The sequence below is a fragment of the Pipra filicauda genome, unplaced genomic scaffold (genome assembly GCF_003945595.2).
Source record: "Pipra filicauda isolate LSUMZ 115617 unplaced genomic scaffold, ASM394559v2 scaffold334_size1588553_pilon, whole genome shotgun sequence".
NCBI classification, from domain to species: domain Eukaryota; kingdom Metazoa; phylum Chordata; class Aves; order Passeriformes; family Pipridae; genus Pipra; species Pipra filicauda.
The window spans coordinates 197,132-213,372 of NW_024104459.1; the positions used below are offsets into that span (position 1 = coordinate 197,132).

Sequence of the window (16,241 nt, forward strand, 5' to 3'; positions counted from 1 at the left end):
AGACATCGAATGGCATAGATAGGTGTCCAGAAGGATTTTCCAAAATAGCTTAAGAGATTGTTCAATCCCCGAAATCACAGATTTCGATTGGTGTCTAACTCACAGAGTATTTTCTCCACATGTAAGCACTGACCTCCAGACATTTCCCAACACCCTTTAACACAATTAAGATCTGTAGAAAATTAACGACTACGCACCCCAAAGACTTTGGTCCCTCGGGGATTACCCAGAATACACTGACTTCAGCTTGTCCTTGCCTGTGGCTTCCTGACAATAAAGCTGGTGATATAAAAGAGTGCAAAAATCAAATTATGCACTGAACAGAGGATAGAGTGGGCTTGCCCTTCAGGTCTCTGAAGATAAATCCAATACAGAGATTTCCACACAGCAGTCAATTGTGTACATGAAATCTGTTGAAACATAGACAGGAGAGGCAGGGAGGAAAAGAAACCATTTTTTTTAAGGTCTGGATGAAGCAATTTATGAGAACAGAAATAAAGAATGGATCATGTCTAAGTGATTGTGGGGGTGGCTGGCATGATAGTTGTTTCGCAAACACTATCCAGTCATAAGCACTGAGGATGCAGACAAGCTATTTAAGGATTCCCAAAGCCTGAGTTAATGGAAGGAAATTCAGTGACATTACAATAACCTCCAGAGGGAAAGGGGAAAAAACTAGTTTCATATGAAATCCTTAGAATAAACCAGAAGAAATAACACAGTAAGAATTTTGGCTGCAACCTGGGAGTTAGTTGAGTGGGCAGGTATGAGCAGTGTATGAGACAATCTGATAAATATTTCCCGGATGTAAATTCTCTGAGTTCAGGTTTTCAAAAAATAACAAAACTCTAACTTGGAAACTCTCTCCTTGGCTTTTGCTTGGCAATTTGAAACACAGCTTAGCTACAGAAGGGAAAAATCAAGACTGTGAAAAGGCAGATAAAAGGATACAATTGTGCCTTTGTTGAAGTTGTCATCATAATTTCTCAGGAAATGTACAGTATTTTGATCCCAGAATATATTTACATAAATTACAAGGAATAACAGGAGAGAAAGGCTCCTAACTTCTTGTTATTCTGCACTTAGAGCTACTAGGCTGTGCTGTAGAATCAGCTGCATGCTTGCACACACTGCTGGTCCCTCCAAGGGATGCTTTGTTCGGGACTGTAGGGACTGCTGGTTATTTTGGCCTATCTGGAGGAAGAATACAACATAAATGTCAGCTTTCATGGTATATCTTAGACATGAGCATTCTATCAGGCAACCTGAATTTGTATAAAATTAATTGAGGACTACTTGAAACAGAAAGATGAGACTTCCCTCAGTCACAGATGGCTGGAGATGGGAGGCCAGACCAGATCACTGTATGCTTTTACTTTTCACCATTTTACCACCAGCTTCTGCCAGAAACAAAGGAGTCCATGTGTTCCTACCTATATGTGCAAGTTGGTACTCTTGGCAAAAACTTCTCAGCACAATGGAGAAACTATTTGCTTTAAAAGAGAAAAAATAAGTTGCAGTATGCAACGTATGTATACTACAATTCTGCAATTTCTTGCATAATGGTGAATAAACAAAAAAATATAAATGGTTAATAAATTACCAGGTTTGTGGCCTTGTCACCATTGATAGCAGCCCGTCATTCACTCTGTGAAAGTCCATGCCAGGCTCCAGCCCAGCTCCCTGATCCGAACACGGCCTGTTCAATCTGATGATCACAGCCAGCTTCTGTAACTTCTTTGCCTTTGCACGGCCCTCTCTCTTTAGATGGAAAAGCTTTAATGTCATATTTCTTTTACAGTTTTCTTTTTTGCTCTTTAAGAGTATAGGAAAGTTATGTGTCAGCCTACTTCTGCACCTCTCACCTTCGATTTGAGTAGGCAGGAGTCCAGCTGAGCAATGACCTCGAGGTGACTGTCTCATCTGCCTGGGGAAGCTCGTCTGATCCATGGGACTGATTCCCAGGGACCGGTATTTGATTTCTGCCTTTGCTAACCTCTTCTTAAAAGATCCTGTGCAAGACACTTTCTCTAGCTAGTACTTGTCCTTTGACATGGCTTACACAACAAAAAAACACTTGTGGTCATGAAAGTGTCTAAGTCTTCTATGCATATAAATATATCCAGCTACATAAGTCATCTAAGCTCCCTGTTGTGTTCATTTACGTGTATTTCTGGGAAGGGATTTGGACGGAATTTTAAGCAGAGGTGACTGGCTGGGTGGTCAGTCAAGGGAGACCAAGTATCATTAGGGGCTTCTAAGATCTACCCCTCTCCTAAACCTTACAACATCCAGAGACGGAGAGCACTGCCTCAAATTCACTGTCTTAAAAACCTAAAAACCGACTGTGTTCCCCTTTAGTTCTTTTTATTAAATTAAAAAAGAAAAAAAAAGGTTATGATTTTGCAGTTGCAGGAGCACTGTGCCACTCTACGCGCTTCGCCAGTACTTCCTCTCCCCGCTATCTCTCTCCTCCGGATGAGTACCATCTGCTCCCGCACTTCGTTACTCCTCACACTTCTCGGCGCCCTCCATCACCTCCCCCTCGGGGGCCGCCTCCCGCTGCCCCAGCCCCGCCGTGCCCGCTCCCCGCCGGTCCCGCCGCTCCGGCCCAGCCCCGCGGCGCAGGCGGCCCCGGGCGCGCCCCGGGGCGATGGCCGCGCTCCAGGCGGCGGGGCGGCCCCCGGGCCCTCCCACCACGGCCGAGCGGGGCCGACCCGAGCCGAGCGGGGCAGAGCCGAGCCGAGCGGCACCGGAGCGAGCGGCGCGGCACCATGCTGGGCATGGTGAAGAACTCCCTGCTGAGCACGGTGGAGGCATGGCCCTGCCGGGTGCTGAGCAAGGGCGAGAAGGTCTGTGGCGGGGCGGGCGGCCGGCGCTGTTCCCTGCGGGGGTTCTGCGCCAGCGGGAACTGATGAGGCGCTGTGAGGGGAAGAGAGTATCACCTCCGGGCAGCGCATTCTTCCTGGCAGCGTCTCCATCCCCCACCTCCTTCCCCAGGAGCAGGTCAGCTACGAGGAGAGAGCGTGCGAGGGCGGGCGGTTTGCGGCGGTGGAGTTGGAGGGGAAGCCGTTCGACGAAGCCTCGAAGGAAGGGGCAGTCAAGCTCCTCAAGTACGTCGGAGGGAGCAACGACAAAGGTGAGAGATGCTGCCTGCCCCAGGGGACTTGGCGGATGTTTGTGGTTGAGGCTTGGTGAAGGCAGCATGGATGGAGGCGATGGCACCGCGGGTCCGCCTGGCTTGTGGCTCCCGGCACTGGGAGTCTGTGATGGGCATGGCTCATCACTGGGAGAAGTAAACTCGCCAGTTTAAATCGTGCCCAACCAACTGATGCTGAATCCACTTATAACCCATCTCTGTTTCAGAGTAAAATGTCAAAAATTATTTGTTTAAGCAGGAATGAGTTACTTTGCAGCTGGTACAACATGAGGACAGGCAGACATGTATCTATCACAGCTCCCTGGGTGAGCAGTAGCTGATGAAATCCAGGGTATCTGGGACACAGGTTCTATGATGTGCCTTGTAGGCAGTGAAATAACCGCCCTTGACATTTTATCTAGCAGTTTTTATTCATGAAAGGGTATTGAAGCTTCCTTTTTAATGGTATTTCATAATGTTTTATAACAGTACTTCCAGGTGATTGCTTCTAATTCTCATTTTACTAAAGTAAGTGCATTTTAACCATTTATAGCAGGAGACGACTACAGAGTAGTTCTGAGGCATATACATGTGCTCACACACCTTTCTCCAGCATCTAGTAGAGGTACTGGTATAGTCTTCTGTGGGAGTAGGAGCTGGATGCAGTGGGAAATGGCATTTACAGCAGTGTGTTTTGGAAAGGTGATGATCCCTGTTGCTGTAGCAGAAAAGGTGCCTTCTATAACATGAGACACAAACACAGCTATGGTATCAAAGGAAAATAAATGAGAAAGATGGCTTGATCTCAGTTGTTTTTGTGGCTGCCTGATCCTGAGGTTTGGAGGTTCCTTACTGCTGCAAGAAGAGTGAAGAAAAATGGTCTTCAGTACCATGTGATGCCTCTTGGTGCTAATGAGCTGGGAAAAAGCATGCTGTTCCTGGAGCGTGGACAGCATGGTCAGTTCTGTTTAAAGCCATAACAGCGCTATGTTTTAGGGTACTGGAACTTGTAGGATGTCTGGAAGGATTTGGAAGGGTTTAAGAGAAAGCTTCTGTCACCCAGTGTTGGCTATGGGTTCATGACTAAGTGCAGATAGTATCAATTTAACTGCTGATTTAGATTTTTATGTGCCAGTGGCCTGCCCCAGAACTATAGACCCTGTTGTGTTAGAAGTGATTTGTCAATAGAACAGAGTGTCTCCAAGAACCACAAAACCAGCACCATTAATAAAAAGCGCTCCGGAGATCACCTGGGGCCCTTGTCTCCCAGGGCCCTTGTGTGGAGAGAGAGCTTGGCCCGAGCAGAAGCCTGATATGATTGTTCTGCCTGCATGCCCCAGAGGGACCCACTCCTGACTGAATATACAAGAAATTCAGTATGAGGAGTTTTCCTAAACTAAAATTAGCTTTTGTGAATCTCCTGTTAATTTTCTGAGTTCCTGAGAACCTTGACTTCTTCAGCAGTGTCTGTGGTCTCTTTCAGGGGTTGGTATGGGCATGACTGCTCCTGTCTCCATCACTGCTTTTCCTGCTGAAGATGGCTCCTTTCAGCAGAAAGTGAAAGTGTCTCTGCGAATCCCGAGCCAGTTTCAAGACAACCCTCCTTGTCCTACTGATGAAAGCATTAAGATTGAAGAGAGACAGGGGATGACCATTTATTCCACGTAAGAAATGCATCCTGGGATTTCCAGTCCTAAGCGCTGAGGTCTTTTTAGCATGCTCTGAAGTGCAGTGTTTGTTTTACCAGTGACTTGCTGGACAAGGGTGCATGTGGTAGAGATGGACGGGTATGTCTACACTGAAGACAGGTGTTTTATTTAATTTCTTACCTTTAGTCATGTTGCACTGATTTGGAATATGGACTTTTTTCCACTGGTTAAACTAGTGTGGAGGTTAGCCCTGAAAGATACTGAGTCATTTCTGTTATCCAAAAACTATTATTTTCCCCACTTACTGGGATCCAAATGGTTCGTAGTCATCAAGAACGTCCTTTGATGTGGTTCATGTCAAACTACAGGTGTCAGCTAAAGTCTCATTTAGATGGACTCACACTAGAGTTCACCATGGAAACAAGCAATTTCATTGCTTCAAATCACCTTTGGATGTCTTTGGCTCTTGACTGGCAGCCTGGATGAAAACTAGCATAACATTAGCACTAAGATCTTCACCTTGTCTTTAACCATTTGAAAGTTCCTCTGCTTCCTTTCTTGAACTATTTCGGCTGACTCTGAACTTGCCTGCAATTGCTGCTTGGCCTTTGCTCTGGGCGTGGGCCAGTTCTGCAATATCAGGCTGTTTTGTCTCAAAGCTTGGCCCTGAAGCAAGGTGGTGAGATGCAGGCTGATGTGAAAACAGTTCCTCTTGGTGGGAGTTCGACATAAACCAGACTCATTCCAGCCCACTCCTTTTAAATAGCATCATGTGCTCTAATTGCCAATGTCTCCCCTTTTTCTTGGGCTAGCTAGAGTTTGGCTTTCCTTTATGATCAGGCTTCCAGCAGATGATTGTTAACACCACAGTGAATATGGTTGTTGATAGCGTTGGTGTGGGCTGAGCTGACGGACATAACCTTGTGTCCTAGAAAGTTGTTCCTCTGATACGGTGTTGATTCAGAGGGCAGGGCCATTCTGCTGAGTGATACACATGGGGATGTTTGGGGGGATGCATTTGGGGTCTGCCAATGGATGATTGCACCCTGGCTGTGTAACCGTTGAGACGTCATCTATCACAGATGAAGTGTGCTGGTTCACAATGAACAGTGCATGCATGAGTACATATTGGCAGGACCTGGACCAAAATGCGTGTCTAAATATACCATGGCTATATATTGTTCTCTCTCTCTCCCTTTCTGTGCTTTGCCAGGACTGCTCAACACCTCTCTGTGTTTGACTTCTTTACAGGCAGTTTGGTGGCTATGCCAAAGAGACGGATTACGTGAACTATGCTGCCAAGCTGAAGGCTGCTCTGGGGAGTGAAGCTGCATACCGCAAGGATTTCTACTTGTGCAATGGTTATGACCCCCCTATGAAGCCTTATGGACGACGCAATGAGGTCTGGTTTGTGAAAGAGTGAACATCTGGCTCCCCGTGCTGCTGCCTTGCACTGATAACCTCCCCACCCTATGTCCCTGTTCTCTTTAAAATAAACTAATAATTCAGCAGAGGCAAAAAACTATCATTGCCTTTCTCCACACCTATGCCTTAGTCTTTTATTGACCAGCCATTTTAGGAGAACACTTGCTGACCCTCCTGAAGGTCCTGCTCCTTCATTCCAGACCAGGTCCTCAGCTACACAGACTCTCTTGATCTCTCTGAAGCTTGCTTTTATCTCCTTTGTGCTCCCATAGTTCAGTGCTGAGAAAGCCAAAAGTACTTAATTAGCAAGACTGGTGCCTGACAGGAGTCACGTCCAAGTGTTGGCAGACTATTAGTCTCACCTGAGACGTGCAGGGGAACATGATGAAAGTGCATACAGTCATACAGTGAGTTTTTTATCTCCTTGAGTTTTCTGCAGCTGTAAAATGCTGCTTTTATCTTTGCCATTCCACAAGCAGTCTAAAGGGACACAGGCATTGCTGCCAGCACAGCACAGTGAAAATAAACATCTTTTAATTCAGAGTGTGCAGGAGATCAACGCTTCTGTCATCTGACTGAGAAATGTCATTTAGAGAAAGATCCAGGTTTCTGTTTGCAGCTGTTCTTCTGTTTGAGGTGAGACATTTTGGGGCGTGCTATGTCTTGATCTCAGCTAGCAGCTGGACAATGTGACCTGGAGACCCCAAGATCATTTCCTCACCTTCCTGTTGCTTTTGTGTAACATTTCTTTAAAACCAGCCTATACAAGGGCCAAAGCTAAAATGTGTTTGGTAATCTAATTGAATTAGAAAAATATAGGCTGGGAAGAAAGCAGATGCTTATCATTTGTGATCTGAGGGTGCATTTGAAGAATGGTGAACATATAGTGAAACTACTGTTGGGTGCCAATCTTTAAAAAAAACTTCTCTTAAATGGTGTCTGTTTTTGAAGGGCTACTCAGAGCAGCTGTTTTCTTTAGAGGAGAAGGAGGACATGACTGTTCTTGAAAACTGGGACTTATATCAAATGATGAATAACAGCCTTTTGGAAACTTCAAATACAATACCAAGTGTGGGTCTTGTTTCAAGAAGACCAACAATATTGAACTGTTAGGCATCAAACCAGCATTTTAGCTGTGGGCTCTGCCAGAGACGCAGCAGAATGCCCTCAGTGGGAATGCACTCCCACACCATGCTGCTGTGGGTGCCTGTATAATTCATTACCTCTACTAAAAGAGGTGTGGTCCTCTGATGATTGAGTGCCCGAAAGCTCAGGTGCTTTCCAAAGGCCATTTTCCCCTGGAGCTGAAAGAGACATTTGTCAGATGGCATCTTGGCTTTTGGCTGATCAAGCTGTTTGCTTACAGAGAACAAATCTCAGGAGTGAAAGGAGAAAACTTGAGTTTCTGATGTGCTTTCCTTTTCTCTCTTGCTGAGCCATAAAAGAGCTTTGCTGCGGACCTCACGAGAGTGTTTCAGTCACTTGAGGGGACTGTGCAAGAGCAGCTAGTTCATGATGGGTAAAAAGAGCAGATATTAATTAAAAACAAACAACAAGGGAAAAGCTATTGGCTGCAGTTAGTGATTGCAATGCAGAGGAGGGAGAATCAAAAGAGAAATCAAGACAGACAAAGGATTAGCTTTCGAAGGAATTTTTTAAGCAGCAAATGCCCCTTTAAGCCCATTCCTAAATCCAAAGGGACCTATTCATGTCCTGTATTATTTTTACCTGTATGGGTAAGGAATGGAAGAGCACAGTGCTGTCTGATTCATGTGTTCCCAGGTTCATTTTGGAATTTGTGTTTATACTGTGGATACAGTCCTTTCTGGCTACCAGTGGTGAATGTCCTGCAATTATCAAAACCTTGACATTTCTCAAAATTTATCCTGTGAAATCTCAGATGTTAGGAAGGCCAGTTATAACCCTTGAAGAGAACTGCGCATCTCAGCAGCATGGTGGGTTTTTCCATAACATGCATACACTCTAAACAGAGAGTGAGAGCTTCTGAACAAACTATAAGAGTAATCACATCTGTAGGCTTTGCCTACAGCAGCCCTGCTACTGGCCTTTTGCATGTGGCAGGCAGGATAGAGTTTCATAAACAGTGTTAAATTATATTAAAGCCTTAAGCAAACTGAATTGCCTTTTCTGTATGCAAAGATGCCTGTGTTTTGTCTGCATTTTCTGGAGTTTTGAAATAAATATAATATTGTAATTTACAACTTCTGTGTTGATCATTGACTTTTGTGAGCTCAGTGGGAATTGTTGATTTGCTGGACTGTAGGTTGCCAGTTTATTCTTCTTTTTCAGGTACTAATCATGTCACAGCATCTATAAATAGTCATAATGCTTTTTCCAATAAATTGCTATTTTAGGTATCCTGGTGTGGCCCTGCATTATTTGACTGTGCAAGATGGGAGTTGATGAAATAATCTCTTTCATTTTTTCCTCTGAGAGGCTTTGAGTGATGCATTTGTGTTAATGTAGAAACTAGGGGCCTGCTCACCTGAGGAAAATGGTGTGTGTCTGTGGCTGCAGTTCACAGACAGTGAACACGAGTGTTCAAGCAGATGCTCATGACTGATTTTCAACATGATCTACAATCCAGAAATGTTACACATTTTGTGCCATTGAGGCCTGTGTAGGTCAGTGCCCTGCTGCCAGTGATGGACAGTAGTGGACACCTGAGACAGATTACAGAATCAGTGCAACTGTGGGCTGATACCTCCTCTAAATATTTCTATCTTTAGTACAATGTGGCCGAGGGATTTTTGTTATTGTGCTTAATGGACCCAGGTAGACTTTATCCCCTGCATTTGTCCAGTTACTTTCTAGACTTACAGTTACTATCCATGGCATCCTTTTGTCCTATGGGAAGGAATTCCTTACATGTGGAAGGATAGAAATACACTTTGGCTGATGGTTTCCAGCAGGTTGCTCCTTAGGCAGCTGCATCAGCCATTTTTTGATAAACCTCTGCCACTGCAAGTGCATGTTTGTTTGGACAGCCAGACTCACTGTTGACATTGGAGGATTTCCAGAAACCTCTTTGTGCTGGGGCCAGAAGCCAGAGGTGTGTCCTGGATTTTGACCTGAAGCCAGCGTGGCCACAGGCACTGTGTTACACACAATTGACTCCTGAACTGATGTTAAATTAAAAAAAAAGTTTTTCTCTGTTCCCTCCTATGTTTGTTCTCCAAGAGATAATAGTACCGCAGATTGCCTAGAGGCCCCCTTATTTCTCTTCTCTGCCTGTCCAGTGCCCTTTTCTGCCTCAAGCAAATGCTGAAATGGAGAGATTTTGGTACTTTTCTGTTGTTTGACAGGGCAGCGTGACATTACCTGTCGTGTGTGGATTTAAAAAAACAGTGCTGGGGAAACTGGAAGGTGGATGTTTGTTCTTGCTAAGGTACCTCGGCACTGCTGGAGGATGCCTTGCTGAGTTGTTGGGATGTGGTGGGTTTGTGTGTCACAGACCACATTGCTGTCTGTGGCCCCGTTCCCATTGCCTCACTTGTCAGTGCAGTGGAGCAGCTCCACAGCTGCCTGTGCTACCTGCTGGGCTGGACAGGCTCAGCGGGGTAATGGCTTTGGGAATTATCTCTGCGTTCCAGAGACAGGAGTGCCCTTGATGCTTATTAGCAGATGGACAGATCCCTCGCCATGCTATGCAAAGCAGCAGTATGACAGCAATACGACTGGCCATGGGAAGGGCTACATTTAAACAGAGTCAAATTCAAAAGCATAATCTTGATGGAAATTATACATGTGCCATGTAGATTTAGCTGTGCTGGACATGCTGTCTTCCTAAGCTACTCTACTCGTTAGTAAGGAATTTTCCTGCTGGCATTAATGGTGGCAAACCATATCTGTGTATATATATGTATGTGTGTTATGTGTATAAATATGTGTATATGTAGTGTGTATCTAGACCAGCTACTTTGATCTATTGGTTGGCTTCTGCAGTCACTGAATAACTTGCTAGTGCGAACACAGCCACAGGGTGAACATTTGGAGACCAAAATTTTAAGTTTGCTAGAATGAGAGCTTTGTTAGCTTCAGAAGGAAATACTTTCTTTTGTAGATATATGCCTAAATGTATCTAACACTGCATTAAGAAGGTGACAGCCTTTATAAAAGAGCTAATTGGTTAAGTTGTCCACATAAATCTGACCAGACTTATAATACTCCAGTCACTTTGAAGGGATGGGTGATTTATGGTGAATGAGGAAGTAACATCATTATTTCCCCATTCCCATCAATCCCCATGGCAAAGACTGTGTGAGCAGCTATTGTGCTTGTGGTAGCAAATTTTCAGCTTTGCAATGCTGCCCGGAGGCGATGGGTCAGAGGAAGAAGACAGTGGTTCCTTAGCTCACATGGTCCCTCCCTATTGTAATTACAAAAATACCTCTTTTACAATAGCGCTCTGAGCAACAACTCTTTCTTCTGTGGCAGCATTTCAGCCACATTGAGCTAAAAAAGAAATGCATCTCTTTTAACAGGACCATAAGTAGCTTTGGATGTATAACGCCTCTATAAAACTGCTTGGCAACATGATTTATTTGAGCAAGATCAGTGGTAAAAGGACTTCTCTGACAGTAATGGATGAAACACTTCCAGTGTAGCTACTCTGTCTCTGCTTGGTGCCTATGCCAACAGCAGGCTGGTTTTGTCAGCTCATTCATAATATCTGCTTTGCTCTCAGCGGAATCCGTTGTACAAGACAGATTTCAATAATGGCAAATGCTTTTTTTCTAGTCCTTTGTGGGAGCTGCTGCAGCAGATGGGTCAGTGCAAATACTGCTTGATTCCTGAAGATCTGTCTGCTAAATTCCACATCCAGACCCTATGCCTAGGTGAGAGTTGGGTGCATGTTTTTAGAGTGAGTGTGAGGTCTGATTGATCAGCAGTTCAAGGTCCCAGGCAAGTCTCGGACATATCTTTTGTGCAATCCCTGTGAGAAAACCGGGTTGAGGAGCCTGAATCTAATGTGCAGATTTTTAAAAATACCAGTGGAAGTAAAATATCCCAGAAACCACATCCTGAAAGATACCACGTGCTGCAGCACTTTGACCTGCATTGCGACTTGAGTGACAGTCTGGCATTGGGTGTGCAGTGTGACACTGGCAGTGTGATAGGACACTGGGACTCCTAGTGGTGGGATAGCAGAGCCCATACTTGTGCTATGTGGGTGGCTACATCACCCACCCCACCCGTGTCTGGACTGGGAAGCTAGGTGGATTTGGGTCTAAGAGATGTGTGTGTTGGGGATGTGTCTTCTTCAGCACATACTTTTCATGTCCCAAAAGAAAATAGAGAAGGATTGCCATGGCAAATATTCTCCCTTGTTTTCCAGTTTTGTTCAATTTTTTTTTATATCCCCAATGTCTAATTTAAGATCTTTCCTAATTGGAGTCCAAAAAAGCAATTGAAATGTCTTCTACCATTAAACAAAGAGTTCAGACACCTTCCCACACAACTGTAGAAGTACAAGATCAACATAATTGAATGTTGCTGTGAGTAAGATAAGAGGAGAGGATCTGAAATTTGAAATGCATCATGCTCAGACAAATGAAACAAATGAAACCTTTTACCCAAAGCAAAACACTGAAATAAAAAGTAGAGTTCAGCATGACAGTTTTGGGCACTTCCCTGCTGGTGGATGTTTCTTCTTGTTTAATCACTGATTGCAGAGTTTCTCAATACTCTTTATGACTCAGCTTTGCAAAGGAACATCTTTCCAAATCAACATGTGCTGGCTCACTGAAGTATGGGTGCCTTCCAACTCAGAATATTCTGTGATAAAAGCAATTCCTACCTGCCCATGGGAAGCAGTGAATGAATTCCTTGTTTTGCTTTGCTTGCATGCATGGCTTTTGCCTTACCTATTAAACTGTCCCTATCTCAACCCACAAGTTTTCTCACTTCTACTCTTCTGATTCTCTTCCCCATCCCATCAGGGTGGGTGGAAGAGTGAGCAGCTGCGTGGTGCTTCATTGCTGGCTGGGGTTAAACCATGGCACACCTGCATACCAATACCTATGCATGGGAAACCAAGGCTAGAGGAAATAAAAATCCTGTGGAGGTGTAGGAAGGAGAAGGTTGATGTCTTGATTGTGCTGTCTCAGGGGAGAGTGGTGTGAGGGTGGGTTGGTTGAACATAATGTCTTGGGTACCCCATGACTGACACACTGGCCCTTCACCTTGGCAGAGGTTGGCAGGGGAGACAGAAAAATCCCTTTCAATAGGGCTTATGCCCTGATGGCTGCAGCAAAGTTAAAGACAGAAAAGGAACCAGAGATGCTTCCTAGCTTCTCCAGCCCTGCTTTAGAAAGACTGTGTCTCCTCCCTACAGCAGGCCCCAGGGAACAAAGATCTCCCTGGAAATCCCCTACATGACTCTCCTCCTGATGTGTTGCCATCTGCTTTGCACAAGCCTCTGGGATATGCCTCTGTGGAAAGCAAGGCTCTTCCTCTGAGGACATCTTTGGCACTGCTTCCCAGGAGGGGTGAAATCCTGAGCTGTAAAGAGCAGTTGAGACTGCTCTGAGCACCCCTCCCTGTCACGAGGCAGGGAGTGAAACAGAAATGACAATTTTATGAGAGACAGCGTCTTGGGAACCTTGTCTAAAACACCCTCCAGTGTGAATCAACCTGCCCAGTCGATTTCAAAACTGTGAAAGCAGTCCTGTAGGTTTTGGAGTGCTTGCTTGATCCAAATGGGGAAACAGGGTCTGGAGCAAATAGAGAAGGAAAAAATGGGTACAGTTTCAAGCACACAGGGTGCCCAAGGGTGGTTTTGTTCCTCCCAGGTGTATTTGTTGTTTTGACTGTGTGTTGACCCCTATGTAGCTTCATGCCTCACCTCTTCCATCCCACTGGGCATGGCAGTGGCACTGCTCACCTGTGGGGCCAGCAGTGCCTTGTTCCCCACTTTGCTTCTCAGATGCATGCTCCAGGCATAGTTGGTATCAGCTTTTAAATGGCTGCACAGGACTTCTCTCTGAATCCAGGAATAAAGGTCAGATCTTGAGCCAGGGGAGTTGTTTGGCTGGAGACAGCTCTCCACAGAGCTAGTTTGTTAACAGGCAACAAGAGTTCATTTATTTTTCATTGCAATGATGCTATTTCTGAATAAGAGAAAAAAAATAAAGTTTTTTTCTTAGCATATGATTTAATTTTTGGCCTTTAAAAATTTGTTTATTTTGAATGAAAGCCCAGAATGCACAGAATGTAGCAAAAATTGCAGATACAGACAGGGATTTTTGTTTCACCTTTCAAGTTACTCCCACTCCTGATGCTAAGGCAGTAGCATTTGAAAAGGCTCTGGATGTTTTCCCTTCCCTTGGAATAAAACATGTGAAAGTAACAATCCTGAAGCAATGCTGGCGGCAGCTGCTTCCAGATAACTCTGTTGAAAGCACCAAGATACAAGCAGGCACACCGGGAGATGAGGAAACTGTCCTGAGAACTGTCACCTGGACAGAGTGTTTCTCAGTGACTTCAGTTCCTGCTCCTGGGAGATGCAGCAAGGGTATGAATAGGAGCTCCCCAAACAGTTCCGATGTGAAGGTAAGCACAGTTGTTTTCCAAAATGTTTGATCCCATAATCCACAAATCCATTTATCATAAATAGCCATCCAATGGTCCATCCAATGGTCCTCTGTTGTGACAAACTGTTCTGGAACAAATCCAGCTCCAGAACTATGAGAAGCTAAAAATAGTGTCTATTCCCATGGCTATAGACAGAGAGATGCTACTCAGCAACAAATGCCTTAAAAATAGCCCCTTATTCAGTGTTTGGGACTTGTCATTTTCCAGGGGTAAAAATGGATTCATTTTGGCACAAAATATGCATAATATGTATCCACAACTTTATAAATAGCATTTATGAAATTATGTATATAATTTTATCTTAAATTGCCGCTGAGCAAAAAGACAAAACAATCTACAAGAACTTAACACAAAAGTTTTCTTTCTTAGATAATTGTAAGACTTCTGCCTGAGAAATGAAGATATCAAAAGAGACTTTCCTGTCCTCTCCTCTCCTTTTCTCTCTTTAAGACAGCTTTAGGGAAAAAAGTTGAATTTACTGCCATAATGGCAAACCTGATATCTATAAGCAAAGAAGAAGCCTGGGCCAAAGTTGTCACCCCAGGCAAATTAATTCCATGGCTTCAACTATTCTATAGGAGAGACATTTATAAATGCAGACCTTTATATCATTTGAGGTCCCAGCTTTTGCAGGTGGAGTCACAACTGTGATAGAAATTAAGTTGTTGAGATTGGTGGTCTGAGCCAGAATTGGGGTCAATAACTAGAACATAACTTGAATTGACTCCTAAAGGAGTGTTTGGGGACCATGCTCTTTGGCTTCCTCTCTTGTTATTCTGCTTCCTTTCATCTCACTTGCCCTTGTAGTACTGATGCAGGGCCAAAGCATTGGTACTGGTGGGTGGAGAAGATAAGGTCTCATTGGAGGTTCCTGGGCATCTTTCCTTTCCCACTTATTGACTCTGCTGAAATGGAGCGGGTACAAATATGAAGGCTTTGCTGCTGCCCTGCTCCAGGCTTTCCTGTCTGCTCTCTACCCTGTGGAGCCTAGCTGCAGGCTGAGGGTCCTTTTTGTCTCAGATACAGTCTGTAGTGCCCAAAGCCCTGAAAAAGGGTAGGAGAAGGAGTGGGAAAAAAATACTGCAGCATTGGAGCAATAACGTAGCAAAACAAAATGTGAAGCCTTATAGGAGTGGACAACAATTTTGGTAAAGAACAGAACTAGTTTCATTCACTCACATTTGCGTGTCTATACTCAGAAACAGCTGGATCCAAGTGGTAGTTTACTCTGGGTCAGATTACCACAGCCATCATTGATAGTCCTGAGTGGGGACTGCCCACCAGAGGAGTGACCCATGGCCTGCCAGGAAGAGCAGGGTGGAGAGCTGGACATGTGTGCTGGAGGATGCCACCCCTATACGACATCATGCCTTGGAGCTGTGTTTGTGAGGTCTCAAAATATACTGTATGAGCAGACTTGGTTGTCCTGTCCTAATCAGAGGGGATGAGATAGATTAAAAGTGGGGTTTGGCAACTGAGAGAGGAGAAGAAAATGGGCTTCCCAGAACAATGCAATGGTGCAGAACAGCAACTTCACTGAAATTCTGAGATCCTTCAAATTGTAACACTTTTCCTTAGAAATCAGCATTTAAAAAATCTTTTTAATGAAATATGTAGTTTTTAAATTTGAAAATAAGTCTTAGAATAGTACATTTTTAAAAGAATGGGTTTTTTTCATTTTTTTCCTCATATGATTTCAGAAAGTCAGTAATATTTTCTGGGGAAAATGACATCTTTCATTTTACCGAAATTATCAAATGGTTTCTAGGGCAATTTACCAATAGCATTAGGGTTCACTTTTCTACCTCTTGAGGGGTCAGAGAGGTCTTGGTCAGAGAAATTAAGGGATAGACAAAAATGTCAGAACTGTGCTTTGATATTTTCCCAACTCTTGCTAAAGCAAAAAATATTACCTGTTAATGTGATAAAAAGGAGTGTGGTTAGCAGGAGATTTATGCCCTCCTGGAGACACAGTGTGATAGCTCTCCTCCAAGTTCTCTCATGCTATTTCCATGGCAACTCCATATAATGATAACTCCCACAGATTTTCTCCTTTTATCTGTTATTTTGGTCCCAGATAGCAATGGAGTTACAGCATACATTTCTTTCACACCATCTGATGCCCATTGACAACCAAAGTAAATAATGTTCTCATTCTTCAGGCCTTTAGAAAGCACAGTTAGTTCACAGCGCTTTCAGGAATTCACCTGCAGAGCTGGACAGAGCAGAGACAGGGGAATCAGTGCTACAGATGTTCAGAGGAAGCTGCAAAGTATGAATACTCACTGTCAGCACAATGCGACAGGATTACATCCCACTCCTGCTTTTCTCCTCCCTTCGGCCAGGATAACAGCTGGAGGCTAAGTAGGAGGCCATGGTGTAATGGGAGGATAAATGGTTTGGGTGCAGGG

The 16,241-nt window shown here is 44.3% G+C and overlaps 1 protein-coding gene across 1 annotated transcript; it reads left to right on the forward strand.

Annotated features, from left to right (window-relative positions):
- The first annotated feature begins 2,684 nt into the window (after positions 1 to 2,684).
- HEBP1 (heme binding protein 1) lies at positions 2,685 to 8,432 on the forward strand. The gene is made up of 4 exons (XM_027721266.2): positions 2,685 to 2,852; positions 3,001 to 3,139; positions 4,623 to 4,803; positions 6,040 to 8,432. Exons 1-4 carry the CDS (start codon positions 2,775 to 2,777, stop codon positions 6,209 to 6,211), a joined length of 570 nt encoding a protein of 189 aa, XP_027577067.1. The 5' UTR covers positions 2,685 to 2,774; the 3' UTR covers positions 6,212 to 8,432.
- Positions 8,433 to 16,241: the final 7,809 nt, after the last annotated feature.

Bases quoted from the DNA above. Each gene is read 5' to 3' on its own strand.
- HEBP1 (XM_027721266.2), top strand. From the start codon at position 2,775: ATGCTGGGCATGGTGAAGAACTCCCTGCTGAGCACGGTGGAGGCATGG. The intron at 3,140-4,622 runs GTGAGAGATGCT...GGTCTCTTTCAG, and splicing joins CGGAGGGAGCAACGACAAAG to GGGTTGGTATGGGCATGACT. The intron at 4,804-6,039 runs GTAAGAAATGCA...ACTTCTTTACAG, and splicing joins GGGATGACCATTTATTCCAC to GCAGTTTGGTGGCTATGCCA.